Source organism: Sipha flava, unplaced genomic scaffold (genome assembly GCF_003268045.1).
Source record: "Sipha flava isolate LNK unplaced genomic scaffold, YSA_version1 511_pilon_pilon, whole genome shotgun sequence".
Lineage (NCBI taxonomy): Eukaryota > Metazoa > Arthropoda > Insecta > Hemiptera > Aphididae > Sipha > Sipha flava.
In genome coordinates, this window is record NW_020273439.1 from 419,256 (window position 1) to 435,061 (window position 15,806).

General features: G+C 31.1%; 1 protein-coding gene across 1 annotated transcript in view; it reads left to right on the plus strand.

The window, feature by feature from the left end:
* LOC112690628 overlaps positions 1-15,496 on the plus strand; it is an 81,294-nt gene extending 65,798 nt beyond the window's left edge. Inside the window, exons 5-9 of the mRNA XM_025564674.1 lie at positions 10,716-11,029; positions 11,940-12,167; positions 13,111-13,357; positions 14,367-14,536; positions 15,410-15,496. Coding sequence (XP_025420459.1) covers positions 10,716-11,029; positions 11,940-12,167; positions 13,111-13,357; positions 14,367-14,536; positions 15,410-15,482 — 1,032 coding nt within the window. The 3' untranslated portion in view covers positions 15,483-15,496. The remainder of the gene's footprint in view (positions 1-10,715; positions 11,030-11,939; positions 12,168-13,110; positions 13,358-14,366; positions 14,537-15,409) is intronic.
* The last annotated feature ends 310 nt before the right edge of the window (positions 15,497-15,806 follow it).

Consider the following 15,806-nt stretch of genomic DNA (forward strand, 5'->3'; position numbering starts at 1 on the left):
CATAACACGAGGACTATAGGTATTTGTGATTGACAGATACTATAATTACAAACAAAGATGGTACGGATTTATTTTAAACATGTATTCATCTGTGGTACGCTATGAAGGCTGGGTGACAACCACAAGGACCCGTAGCAATAATGGATAACAAATTATAGTATAAATTATACGTATAATTATTATACGCGTTTGTGTATTATTTCCGTACATTTCACAACGCGCGAATTCGTCGGATTAGTTTTTCACCGAAACCGATAATTCTAATAACGGTTACGATTCCAAACGGTAATAATTGCAACGTAATATGGCGTAATACGCCAGTATCTAAATCGTATCAGCTATTCGGTTAGCACGAAATTTTGTCGTTCCCAAATTTTATCGTTGTCCCAAAATCTTAAATTCATGAATCCCTCTTCGAACATAAATGTGTACCCACATCAATCCTCGTGTTGCGGTATGTAGCGGGGTAGAATATATATATATCGGTATGAACACATTTTTAATTTGTATCGCAATATGTGTTATATCGCAATTTATTTGGTATGATAACGTACGCTATAAAGTTACAATCAAGCAGTACCAGTGATCGATCAGTATCAATATATTTAAATATTATTGGCAGATATGAAAATGTGATATTTTATTACGAAAGTATGCACGGGAGGGGGGGGTCATGATGCCGAGTTGTAAGAACCATCGATCACTCACGTACGCAACGAATTGCCGCAGTTTTTGCCAATTCCTGTCGTTTCCCGTAATATTCGAAAAACTTTATATTTTAAGTTTTTTTTTTTGTACACCGATACGATAGCGGACAATCAGCCGACCTATAGGTCTGATTATGCAATCGCCATATTCGTACTCCGAATATTAATTGATCGTCCTGCTCCGGTGGTGGTCTCGTGTGATATCATACGCGATTACATTGTCGCGAGACGGGCAGAACACGGTTAACAAGAATGTGATTGTTGGCGTAAACGAGAGTCGTATTTCGTGTCACCTGTTCGTACTTGATTATCGTCAACTGTCTATGCGTCGTAAGAATTATTGCGATCCCATTTTTGTGCAGTGATTTGTCAATCTGAAATATATTTAACTAGAATTCATTTAATATACAATAATAATTATGTAATGTATAAATGTTTTAGTGCCAATGTTAAATAAATAAAAGCTTTTGTAACAGTTAAATTAAAAGTAGATATTTTCACTATTAAAAAATATCAAAATACGAGTAAATATGTGTTTGTATTGTATAGCTTCGTATTAAAAAATACTCGTATTAAAAAAAATAAACTACCGAAATATAAATTTCAAATTAATTCAAATTCTTACATCTTAATTTTTTTTAAAATTAAGGTATTCATTCGCAATTTATTTAGGTTTCTACATAATATAAATGTATACATGTTATCGAATTATTTTTAATGTATGTATGGAATTATTATTCAAAATACGTTTAGAAACCAAGAATTTAGTATGCTCGCAGAATGGACTTTCTTAACTTGTAATATTTGGTCTTCGTATTAAGCGTAAACCAGAGCGTTATAAAAATATAATATTGACAAGAAAAAAATATAGAAAAAAAATTGATAAATAAAATAAATGTACTGTAGCACAATTAAATCAATGATATATTTATTCAAGTGAAAAACATTCAGAACAACTCGTATTATGATTTTTTACTTAGGTACTGCCAATATTAATTTCAAAAACATTAATTCCGTAATTGAACAAAATTAGTATTTTGATTTTTCGATAGTAAATACTTATAAATGCACAAAAAATATTAACAAACCACTTTGGAAGCTAATATCTTAAGACTGCAGTGTTAAAAATATCAAAAGCCTATATTTTAACAATCAATATAAATAAACATTATTTACATTGTAGGATAAGGTCAAAAATAAAAATTGTTTTTTCCAAAAATCTTATTATTTCCATCATGTAGTTTCAGTACACATGAATTTTTATCTAAATACTGTGGCGTATTTTGAGTTTTTTCCTCGATAATTGCCCAAAATATTGATATGATAACACATTTGTTGAAAATTGTTATAATTTAAAATGAAGAAAAAAAAAACAAAAAAATAGTAATATAATAAAATAGCTACATATTAGGTACATTAGAACAGTGAAAATATCAACATAGTGTTTCATTAGAGCAGTCGTTCTCAACTAGGATACCATGAACTTAAATTGAGAGTGCCGTGAAATTATTTGAAATAAATATTTTAAGGAAAAACTTTTTTGTGAAAAATAAAACACTTTGACCAAAAACACATAATATAATATATAATATAATATAAAACCTATTGTACTTCGTATAATTTGTAGTAACACTGCAATCATTCTATTTTAATTATAATACCAATTTGATTGCTATCGATTTTATAGCTTGGAAGTTACAAAATATAAATACATAATATATTACTATTGAATATAGACTTCATAGCTTAAAATACATATATAGGGTGCCTCAAGGTTTTTATAAAATAATTAAGGGTGCCGCGAGTTAAATAAGGTTGGGAACCTCTGCATTAGAGAGTGAAAGAGTTTATACTTCTATAGTTTTACATGGACTTAGATGATATTAAAATACCTTTTAAGTGGTAATTTTCCAGTAAAAAAAAAAAACTTAAGATTATTATTTAAATTGTTTACTTTAATTATTATTGGAATAAAATATGAAAAATTAAACTGAAGAAAATATTAACTGATTTCAGATCAATGGGTAATTTCACAAATCGATTTATTAAACTTTGCACACATTTATCAATTGATTTCATAGGAAGACGTCATTTTTTAATGTCAATTTTGCCAATATTTGATTACTTTCAGTACAATCATTCCAATTGATTGAAAACATGGCCAACTAATTAAGTCTTTTCTAGAGAGAACAATTATAAATGATTATATACATTTTATAATAACCAAAGTACTAATTATAAACTTAGGCTAAATAATAATTATTATTATCTAGTCTTAGTAAAATAAAACAACAGACCAACTTGGCCCATAGTATTACGTAGATATGTCTTTTTTCTCTTTATTGACAGAAATTATCGTTCGTACTGTGCAGTTTAAACTGGAAGTGTGACAAAAATGATTAATAATTTTAATATATTTGGATAAATTTCGGGATTGTACATAGGCAAAGCTTCCATTGCGTTGCAATAATCATTTGCTTTTAAAAATATGGAGGGGAGATGTTTTAATCTCCAGAATATACCCGTAAATACGCCAATCTCAGAATAGATATATAAACTTCAGTATGAGAAAACTGTGAAAATATACAGATGGACGGACGGATGGACGAACCGAAACGACTATTATTTTTGTCGGAATCCTTGAAAAATCAATAGCTAACCGATGCGATTTAACCATGCATATTTGTGTGCTGTAAGATCAAAATTTTGGCGTTTTTTCTGGAACGAAATAAAATATCGAATGATGGACGCAAGCGAATTCTGGGTACTGGTCACGTGAATAATTTAAACCAAGACAAAAGAGCTCTAATTTTACTGTTGGACGAGAACAGTACATTAATTATTCGATGACGATTATTTCTGATTTTTTTTTTTCTTCTAATTTTGGAAGTGAGGCTTTAGTACGAAATATGATTGAAAACTTGAGCAACGGTGAACCGGAATACACACTCGTAACACAATAACGCGACATTGTGACATGTTTACGGATTTCTGTTGGGGACTTACGAAAGATGTAAACATTTTGTTCGCTCCACTTACCGTAGACTGACAATCAACATTGATAAATATTTTCTATTTAATCAAAAAGAAAAAAAAATTCTTAATACAATATAATAATTTATACTACTGTACAAACAATTTTTTATTCTATTTACCTTGCATCGATAAACCTTTGTACATACTTGTAATTATATACATATAAATATAATACAGTCAGCTCATTTAGAATGCTACAAAAGTATAAAAAATGATATTCATAATATGAATATTATATTGTTATAAATATTATTCCATTCGTCTAGTTATTACAGGCATTAAGTTACGTAAGTGCGTTCTTACTCGCTTTAAGCTTGAAAATCATCGCTCCGGCGTCGTACACTGCCAGTGAACAAAACGTATATCATGGTTTATTTCCTTGTTACAGCTATCTTATGATTATAATGCACAATTGAGTTAGCTAATCAATTTATTTATTTTTATTTTTTCTATTTAGCTCAAATAAATTAACATGTTTGTCTACTCGTATGACGGACGATTAAAGTTCCATCGACCCTCAAAAACTTATTTCATTATTAATTGATAAATCAATCGTAAAGTTCATCGATAGAACTTGAAAAGTAGAATATGAATGTAATTATTTTGCAGTGTTCTTCATCGGATCGCTCTAAGTTTTTGACAACCAATTTTTTTGCAATATATTAATACCTAAACAACGGCCTGTCAGACACGCTAATACAGTTTCTGGTATTGTGAAATGTTTCATACAGTATATCAGGTAAGATTACATTTTAATAAAAAAAAAAGCCTAGGGCTAAATATAGCAGATCTACGTAAATATGTTCTCGATTATAAAAGATAGGAAAGAGATAAAAAACAGTGTGGACATAACAGGAGCGACAATTGTTGCTACAAGACGTACCCGACTACTCACGATACTGAATGCACGTATGATCTTCGAATCAAATACGTTATACCACCACTCCTTCTACCACTTCAAACCAATAAATCTGAGTTATAAATATTATATATACAGTGAGTTCCGCTTAATGTAATCACATTGGTTCAGGCCACTTTGATTCTACTAACCGGTTGATTCTATAAAACATTTTTTTTCCATGGTTCTATATTTATACGTATACTTAAAATAAAATTAAAATTAAATAAAACTAATTTAAGAAAAACAATACATTTAAAACAAAGTAATAAAATTATCTATTTTTGATTGTACTTAAGACTCTTCTAATTTTTTTTTCTTATTAGCCTGAAATTAATATATTTGAAGGTAAAATTAAACACTCAATATTAATAATAATGTATATGCACTGTACCTGTAATTTTTGAAACAACTGAAAAGTATCGTAATCGCCATATTTTTGAACAGCTTCTTTCATCTTTTCCAAAACAATTCTTGTTTCTTTTTTAGTGATTTCCACAATTGTCTCATCATCGTCTTCCTCTTTAATATTTTCTTCTTGATTAATTTGTTTTTGAAAATTAGTTATTTCTTTATCAGACAATGCTCCAAAATTAGATAAATCTTAATCAATTAAAATCCAATTTTCAAAGTTTATGCCTATGAGTTCTGAGTTCTGTAATTCTTCTTCATCATTGAACTCAATTTGTGAAAATCCAGCTTTTCGAAAACAATTAATTATACATTTTGAAGTCACTTTATCCCAAGAATTAACTACCATATGTATAGTTTCTAACATAGTCATTTTACGAGCTATATGTGGTGCTGGAATTTCACATACATCTATAGTTTCAATAATAAAATTTCGCATTGCTTTTCGATAATAAGTTTTCATTGTTTTTATGATTCCCTGGTCAAGAGGCTATATAATTGACGTAGTGTTTGGCGGTAAAAATTTCAAATCGATGTTTTATAAATTTAATTTTAGATGTGCCGTGCAGTTATCAAAAATTAATAAAATACGTCTTGGTTTTATTATTTTTCTATCCCATTTTTGTAAAAATTCGGTAAAAATTAGACTAGTCATCCAAGAATTTGGATTAGCGTAATAATTGACGGGCAAAGTTTTAATGCTCCGAAAATAGCGTGGATTTTTACTTTTACCTATAATTAAAGGATGTTTTTTATCGGTACCTGTCATACAAGTCAATAGAATTGTAAGTCTTGTAGAATCTGGAAGTGCTTGATAATATAGACCGATGTCGTCTACATTGTTTGTGTCATCAGGTGTATAATTAGACGATGCAATAAAATCCCTTAAGTATTCTTCTGGAATTTGAAAATCTTCGTTTTTTTTTTTTTCTCCATGTTTTTTTGAAAACAATATTGTTTCTGTTTTTCTAAAAAACAACCACTCAGTCGTTGGATAAAAATAAGCTATACCTAATTGCAAAGCTAAATGTATAGCTTTCTCTTCTAAAACAGAATCACTGACCGGTACATTTAAATTTCTAACTTGTTGAAATCATCGTAACAAACATTCTTCTCATCAACATTTTGTCCACTTCGTTTTCGTTTTCAAGTTTCCGTTTTCGTTTGCTCGACATTTACGAAAAATGTTTAATCACGAATTACAATAAAATATATGACGAGTGCACGACGTATAACGATAACTGAACGACGCGACGTACACCGATACACTGTCACACTGATAAATACAAAATTAAAATTATTGTTATAAATTAATCAGTTTGAAATACTATAAAAATGATAAGAATGTTCATAGTGATTCAATTATCCGGTATATAGTGATTCTAATAAAAGATCAATTTAACATTAGAATCAAAAGATTTGGTTTGAGATTTTTCTTTTTGATCACAATAAACGGTTGATTCTATAAATCAGCGATCACATTAAGCGGAACTCACTGTATTATATAGTATAAATATTTATACTTATTATACTAGTATATTAGTATATATTATACTCGGGGTATAAGTGATAAAAAAAAAAAAAAGAAAACAAAAGAAGGTTAAAACAAAACATTTAAAACATTTAAATTTCACCAATGAGAAAGTATCACAGAGGAATGTGGTATTTTTTTCGAATCACTGCATTTTAATTTGGAACAGCAATAAATTGTTTTTTTTTCTTTCTAGATAATTGTTTCTTATTGCTATCACACCCTGTGAATTATGTCATCCCGACTGCACAGCATTTGTTTTTCACACAATCGATAACCAACATGGTATTATTAATAAGTGTATGCTACTCTGCGTGATATTCTACTTATTAATGCTGTCACCGTTTAAAAGTGCCAAAAGATAATCGATCGGATTTTTTTTTTACAACCACCCAAATGAAGTCCAGTAACAAATAAACTATGTCTTAAAAAGCTCAAATTAAGATTAATCGTAAGAAATCACTATAACCACTATAATATTCTACTCTTATCAATTGATATTTCAATTCAAATGTTGAAGGCGGCATTATAAAATATAATAGTAGAAACTTTCGAATACAATACGTCTAAATGTTACATTTTCCCATCTAAAATCTAATTTAATAAAGACGTACGTTTTTTGTGTACTTAAAACTGATTGAGAAAATGGTTTCGGATAGGTGACCGACTAAGTTGAACGTGATTTGAGCGTTTATTGTAAATTGTAATTATTTAATGCACAGGAACGTATTTAATTCAGTTATGTTCTCAATTCTTTCCTGTTGAACATTTTTTGCACTCGATTCCGAAACGTTAAGAAAACATAGTGACATTTTCATTTCAACACTGTTTAGATGAAACGTTATCTCGATATTTAACTCAGATCATTAATCATTCATATACGCGACTTCTTACTTTTTTTTACAACAATAAGCACGGCTCGCGAAACGTTCACCAAAACCATGATATCGATTCATTAGTTGTGTTGTTGCATTCGACATTTTGACGCTATACGCGATCGTGGCACACAATTCCAACCGAACCGTAAGATTATCATGTCACGTCGGGTATTACGGTCATCGAACATGCGACAGTACAGGCCGATAATCCGAAAACAAATTCCAACGAACGCACGACATGAATAATACCTCTGAACTTTTATCGTTGACCGTCACTACTCTCAGACGATAATCGGATGACTTAATCGGATGACTAATCGGATGACTCTCCGATACTATTCAAGTTCCTAATAAAACGTCTTAACAATGTTGTAAACGTATTACTACTACAGTTCATTTGTTTGTTTAAATGTAAACCGCGCTGGAAAAAATGTAACTTTCCGTCTATCGTAGTGAACATGGTTATCGTGTGGGTAAACGGTTCATCAAGTACTGTTCGTCCGTAACAACTACCAGAATTATTTTTAGGTGGATGTTTTTCTTATTTTTTTTTTTTTTTTTTGTAATAAAATGTAATCTGCACAGGATTTCACATTCATGTAGTCATAAAAAAAATTTCTGGGCATTATTCTTTGCGCAGCGCAGAATAACTTTGACTCGCGCAGCCATAGTATCTGTATCCATGCTGTAAGCCACAGTTAAAAATCTACATAAATATATATATATTTCTTAAACCGTGCTGTAAATGCAAGATAATTATAAAATAATAAAATAATTCAATGATTATTATCACCAGTGAGGTAGATAACGCAAATTCCATATGATGGTGTAGTGTAAATATTATCTGCACGAGTGCAATTATAATACGACTCCGTGAAATTTGGCGATGTCTATAACCGTGTGGTGCGATATTAATGTTCGAGTGAAGCGTTAGCTTTGCCTACTATTAATTAATTTATTAATATAATTTTAATTATTAACTTAATTATTAATTTAAGCCGATGGAAAATGCTAAAAGTGCGAATCAATTGTGATATGATATATGATAAGAAGTGTGCACTATTTAAGATAAAATGTTAAACCGTGTAAGTGTGTGAATACGGCAATATGGCATAATAAAATACATTTTACCACGACCAAATGATTGTATTACTATATTATGAAATACCCTCCCCCCCTGGCTGCCGACAACGACGGTACGACATCCCTGTTCCGGGAGTTCTAGTCGAACTGGTTTGTGCCGCAGTAGTCGGTGAGCAGAAAGCCACCGATACCGGGTAGGACGGCCTAGGGCGTGACCGGGGAGATGGCGAAGTGAAAGATCCATCGACCACGACCAGTCGAAGGTTACAAGAGAAGTGTAGTTCACACTACTAGGTACCAAGAGGCGATGGGGACGAGGAGGGCTTCTCGTCCTGCCACAATGGTGTCGGACTCTTGGGGGCTGGAATCCGCTTACGAAGGGCACAAGGAGGATATTGCGAGGCCGCACGTGGCATCCTGCCTATAAGTGGTGCAGCTCGGTCGCAAAGTCGATCCCTTCCTGAGATGTCAGGAGTGACCGACTCGAGGGAGCAGTAGCGCAAACATGATTTTTTTTTTCGGGAGGGGGGAGTTTGCCATTAATAATTTACTATAGTAATTAATGTTGTACCTTATGTTACATTAATGTTAACCCTATGCAAACATATTGTTGAACGTTGTGCAAAAACAGTATATACTATTTATATTTGTACATAGTAAATAAACCCCTAACATCATATTATTTGTTATTATTGTGTATACTTATAACTTTTATAATTTATCATGAACAGTTTAAGGTTAACGAAAACTAAATGAAAATTGTTAACTTATTATAATAGAATAATGTATGCATAATATTATAATTTTTAAATATAATGCCAATCTTGTTTGTAAAATTGTTTGTAAAACTTAGTTAGATAAGGTTAAAATTTAATGAAGGAAGATGTCTCGAGGAGGTATGCACTCTTAACCCCCTCTGTGTATGCCAATGCGAGAGACAATCCACGGTCGCGCTGCCTCGGGTGATGCATATTGAGCGTCTAAGACCGCGCCAAACAGGGCATTGGCTGTCGAGTCTGTGAACTCTTTTCGGAGGGCGCACGAGACAACAGGTCGCGGAGAACTACCCGATTATTGGGGGGGGGAGCTATTTATCATTTTATTTAGTTATTTATTTTATTATTTTATTTATTATTCATATAACTATGGGGGGGCGAAACGTCTCCAGACCAGCTTTGGGTCTTGCCCTCGGTTGTAACAGTGAAACTCTTTACGTCAGTGCCGGATTTAACCAATGTACCGCTTTAAGCACTAAACAAACTGCCACCTTATAAATATTTTTCTAGTCTAAAAACTGTTATCTAAACATACAATTATAGTTGTTTCCTTTATTACTTAAAATTTAAATGATGTAAAATAAAATTATACAGCTGTAATGAAAATGCATACATGCTATCATATGAAAAAATTAATTATAACCATATGATATAAAATTTAATGATAAAAAACATGGCGGTAAAAAATACTTAAATAGTTCATTTTTAAATTATATTCAACTTTAAATAGCTGATGCTTAGTACCCATCGAATTAAATAAAATAAAACATTTTATAATTAATTGTATTTATTTTAGTTGTAGTTACATATATTAAAAATTATTTGCCGCCCTTGAGAAATTGCTGCCCTAAGCACTAGCTTATAATGTTTACTGGGAAATACGGTACTACGTTGTTGTGTGTGCACTGGAAATCGATCAGTGGGCCTCCAGGTGTTATTTGAGTAACCAACGACTCTTTCGAGATAAATTAATAATTAATTAGAAAAAATGCAATTTTCTGTCTCTGACGCTTTACCGTAGTAAACACGGTTATCTTAACTTATCTAGATGGTAATATCGGGGTATGGTGAGAGAAACCGTCTCGCTTACCATAGTGGTGCAATAATTTAATGAACAATCGTACGGCTATCGTACGAGAAGCGTAGAATTAAAGGTAACGTTACAGGGGTGAAACAGGTTAATATGATTTTAACGGCATTGCGGTGCATGATACCTGGCACCACTAACGAATCAGTATTGATTAGAACGTATAAGACGTCGTTGTCATCGTGAATCTAAACTCGTTTTAACCGTGACCGAGTACCATGATCGATATTATACTCTATGAACTCTTCTGCGTAAAATGTACTGCATGGATTTATTTCGATTTTTAAATTTTGTGTTTTACAAAGCAGTCGCTTTACATGATACCTATACGCCGCAAAAAGTCATCTGGCCGGAAAAAGGGGTATACGCAAAAGCTCTGGCGCTATTTGAGAAAAAAAAAATGTAAAAAATGGGTTAGTCCGGTTGACGTGATCAGAACGCGCAAGTTGAATATGCTGGAATTCTTGACGAAAAACTCGATGGATCCGATTGGATACGTGCCGATGAACCCGCATATCTATGTGGACCACTATCTTCACCCAGCGTCCATAAACACTTCATTATTTTATAACTTGAAGTCCGAAAAGCTTTACTACTACGACAGGGCCAATCAAGAAATCCGGTACGTAACGATTTGGTTTGAAGGTAAATGTATAAATATAATGTAAATGGTACACGCAGTCAGAGCTACGTTAAGCTATGTAGCCGTGCCAGGGAAAATCTAAATATGCCGCCCTTAAGAAAATTACTATTCAAAATAAAAAATACTATATGTAATAAAAATAATATGTATTATACTTATACAGTCGTATAAAAAAAATTATAATTGTAAATTTTTTATTTTATGTTGATCTTCAAAAATTTGCCGTCCCCGGGGTAATTTCCCTTTCTTTCACCCCCGTTAAACGCGGCTCTGTATGTAGCTGTGTTATGGTATTATCTCGAATAATGGTTTTTAATTATTGATTTATATTATTCTTTGACGTGGTGTGATGGATATCACGTCACCGGTCAACTAATAAATAAACAAGCAGCGTATTAGTTCATTCGATTATTTCGTCCATTTGCTACTGATTGATTCAAAATTCGTACTGCATACTTAACGTGTTGATTTTGCATGATAATAAAATCACAATAATGCACTCTTGTTGCGTCATCAAGCTTTAGAAACGCATTTTCACGACTATTCATTTTTAGTTAACGCATCATATATAATCATGATTCGATAGTTGGTCTTTAGTGAGTCGATTAAAACAGTGATTTGAAAAATGTTCAATAGTTTTTTATTACAAATAAATGGACAAGCACATTTTACATATGACTGTTAGTTTTGCGTAAAATATTATCACCTCAAAAGAGTTGAAACAGTTAAACGTATTTATATCCACTCACGTATTATATTATAATAATTTAGAAATTAAAAATATTAAATCTAACAATCGGTACATTTTAAATCGGTACTCATGAAATATTGTTTTAAATATTTTAAAAATCACTAGGTACTCCGAATAACTATTTTCGTGTATTTGCAGATTCCTCGATGTGAAAAACGGCAATACCACTCCTGTAACGGTGATTGAAAACATTAATGTACCTAAAAACGGATTAGCATACGACTGGATTACGAACGACTTATACTTTATCGACGCAAATGAAGGATGTGTCAAAGTCATTGGATTGAATAATTTTATTACGAGAACAGTTAAAAGATCAACGGAGGAATCAGTGATAGTCGCGTTGGCGATTCAGCCTCGTGAAAAGTAATTTTTGATATTTATTCATTATTTTGCACAGACAATTATTTGTAGACCGAATTAACATTAATTTAAATAATGTTTAAATATTTTACTCGAATAATACTATTACATCAAAGGGTTATGAATAGAGAATGCCGAAACTCTTAGGTCAGATAAGATAGGTACGGGTGATGTTATTGAACTTTAAAACGTGAAACCATACTGTCATTGGTCTCGATAAACGATTTTAAGTAAAATAGATCGGGTGTATCAATTTATATTTCTAAAAAATAATAATATAGTAATAGAACCAAATCGCTTTAGGTAAATTGGACCTTTGATTATTTATCATTAAAAAAATAAAATAAAGAAAAAGAAAAAAATATGTACATCTAGATATGAAAGTAAATTACATTGTTTTTTTCTAATTATCACTATTACTACCATACATTTTTTCACAACTACCACATAATCGAAATTTGTTGAAAATCTTTTCATTTTCTAATGCTTATAAAACTTTTTTGCAACTTTCTGGTAAATAAATAAACTATATTACCTACAATAGAAAACTATGGGGAATTTTTAAAATGATCACTCTCAAATTATAAACACCTTTTCCTACTAGAAAAATCGTATGATAATGATAATCGGAGCATCTTTTTGGTCGAAATCATCTACAGACAAAAAAAAAATTAAAAAAATTAAAACAAAGCAATCACATATCCGTTATGTTAAAACCAATGACTTCTTCGTTATTTTTAGAATCTAAAAAAATAAGCAAGCAGATGTATGAAAATTATTATATTCAACGAATTTCATTGAGTGTAATACCAGATGGGGAGGGGGTATTAAGTTTAGAGAATAGAATGGATTAAAATGTCAAAATCTACAAGAGTACTATGAATAACCACTTCAAAAGGCTTTGACTGAATATCAAAAGTTGTTAATAAGAGTTATTGATTTTCAGCACTTTGTTTTTCGTTCGTCGGGAATTCAATCTTAAAACGATCTTCAAAAGTTCGTTAAACGGAAGTAACGAGCAAATGGTGACCAAGATGAGCCTGGGATCCGCGAATACCATTTTGATTGACACCACAAATAATGCGATATTACACATAAACGTTAAGCTACGATTAATTGAGATAACTAGTTTTTATGGAAAACGCCTTGCAATTTTCCCGATCGGGAGATTATACTCATTGATTACAATCTTGGTAAGATTTCCGTAGACGAATACGTTTCGTGCGCGTTCACGAATATTATCAGTGGCGTATATAGGATTTGATTTCAGAGTGAAGTGGAGGGCTTACAAAATAATAATTAGTTTGATTTTAATGTTATAAGTGCTTTTAATAATAATGATAATTGTAAAGCATTATGAGTTAAATATACGAGTACATACATGTATATTAAATAAGAGAAAAAAATCTGAAAATCTGATTTTCGATGCAGCGACGCAGCTCAGCAAATGTATTGCCTATTTATTCGGTGTCTATTGAGGCACTTCAATGAATTTATGTGAGGATTAATTCTGTTGGGCGATTTTCACTTGTACTATTTCTCAAGTACGATTTTAATCATTTTAATATCAGAAAAATATATTCCAAATATCGCTGTTGAATACTAATACCGGTTACTAATATTAGTAACCAATATCAGCATTCAATAATAGTAATATTTTGTAATATTGACGTTCGAAAAAAAAATCAACGGATAATTCAAAGTAACAACGGCAGAATTCGTTCACTCATTCTAAGTAACATTTTTCTCTATATTTCTGTCCATAAATTTAATTTTGACTCAAAAGTCATGTAACTGGGTAAAATAAGCATAGTAAAGTATATTTTTTAAAATCATTCAAAACTCAACCAAGTTTGCTTTTGCTTAGGACATTTGGGATCAATATTTGTGACACAGGATTTATTTCATTATGTTTTAGAAAATTGCTCCACCAATTGATTTTTAAAGTAGTCGATAAACGGTATACAATTTTCCCACTGTTGGGTTCCAGCAGTCCGTGGTACGTAGGTTTAAATGAATTCGGACACGGACTGTACCAAAAATTAATTTTTGTGAGGGAGGAAGGATAGTTTACATTCCGAAATCGTTCTTTGCCTATATACGCCACTAAACATTATTTTATTATAAATCGTACGACACGACTTGCGTATTAGGTTGTTATTTTTTATTGCAAGTGTATAGAATAATGTATGTCCGTTTCAGAACAACAACTTCTTCTCTGCTCTCCGCAGCGATCATTCAGTGGTCGCGGCGGAGTTTGAGAGCCAAGAAAGCCTCTCAAACTCTCTGTTTGCCAGCCACATCATGATGAACGAAATATACTACGAACCGGTCATACCGGACGAAAGGAACCAACAGGAAAACCGTGAACGGTTCGAAAGTTGAATTATTTTAAGATCAATATCCATGTCCTAATATCGTTCCAATTTGATGTAAACAAACGGTGTTTTTCACTTAGTTAACATTTTCCCCGTCTGTTTAATAAAATATTTAAATTCGAATGCTTATCACGTGTAGCATTAGACAATTAATATTTCATCACTTACGAGTGTGTTTCAAACGCGCAGAGCGAAGTGAAGAGTGGCGAATTGATTCTACAATGAAAACAAAATCGTGTAAAAACATTTTCTTTCCGAGATTTGTATGATGTAAAATATAAATACGCACTACATTTATGATTACAATCGTACAATACGTATTTTTGTATTTTGAAAATGTTACGTTTTAAATATTTTATTTTAATTTTCAATCCAAAAAGCTTTGGTAAACATTTCGTTTTCATAAAATTAGCCATTACTCTTTACAGTATTAATGATTTGTGTCCGTAGTTTTTTTTTTTTATATTCTTTCTATAAATTTTAATTTCAATACAAGAATGTAATACATTGATCCTCTATTGTGATCGGCTCGTGTTTCAACATTGTACTGAACAATCATTTCAATATTACACGAACTTCATTTAAAACCGTATATGCTTATATATAAGCATATACAAAAACCACGTACACTATGTGTTTTGTTAATATTTTAATAACTGTTTTATTAAGGCAAATGTTAAAGTTGGGTTTAATATTGTTGTACATCGGTATAGGAATCGCAATGGTAGCTTTAGTTATCTTAATGCTATGGGGCGTGAGTCACATAAGATATTTTATATGGTGTTTGTGCCGTTTCCATTTACCGAACTAATTAATCGTTAATCATTAGTAAGTATTTTCTTTAATTTTTTTTCAAATTTTTTTTAGTCCCGAAAATGAAGATCATGCCCACAGATATTGGTCCAATATAAAACATCGTATGGTCAACTACTTTAAGTAATATGTTAGAACAAGATAGAGCACATTTCCTCCATAAAAAGTGAGTTACACCGGAAAAAATAACGTAAAAAAAAAAAAAAGGTTTAAATAATTCATTATTTTGGGAAGAAAGAAAATCACGAAATATTAGTTGCTTACAAACTATTGAAGAATAATCAGAATTTGTCTCTTAGTAAAAGTGTTTAATAATAAGATCTTTGTTATAACTAGTCGTTTCATATAATATACCGGATATTATATAAAATTTTTAATTTGATTTCCGATAAAGTATAGAATACATTTAAATAAGAAATAAAACGAGTAAATTTAATTATATTTCATAAAT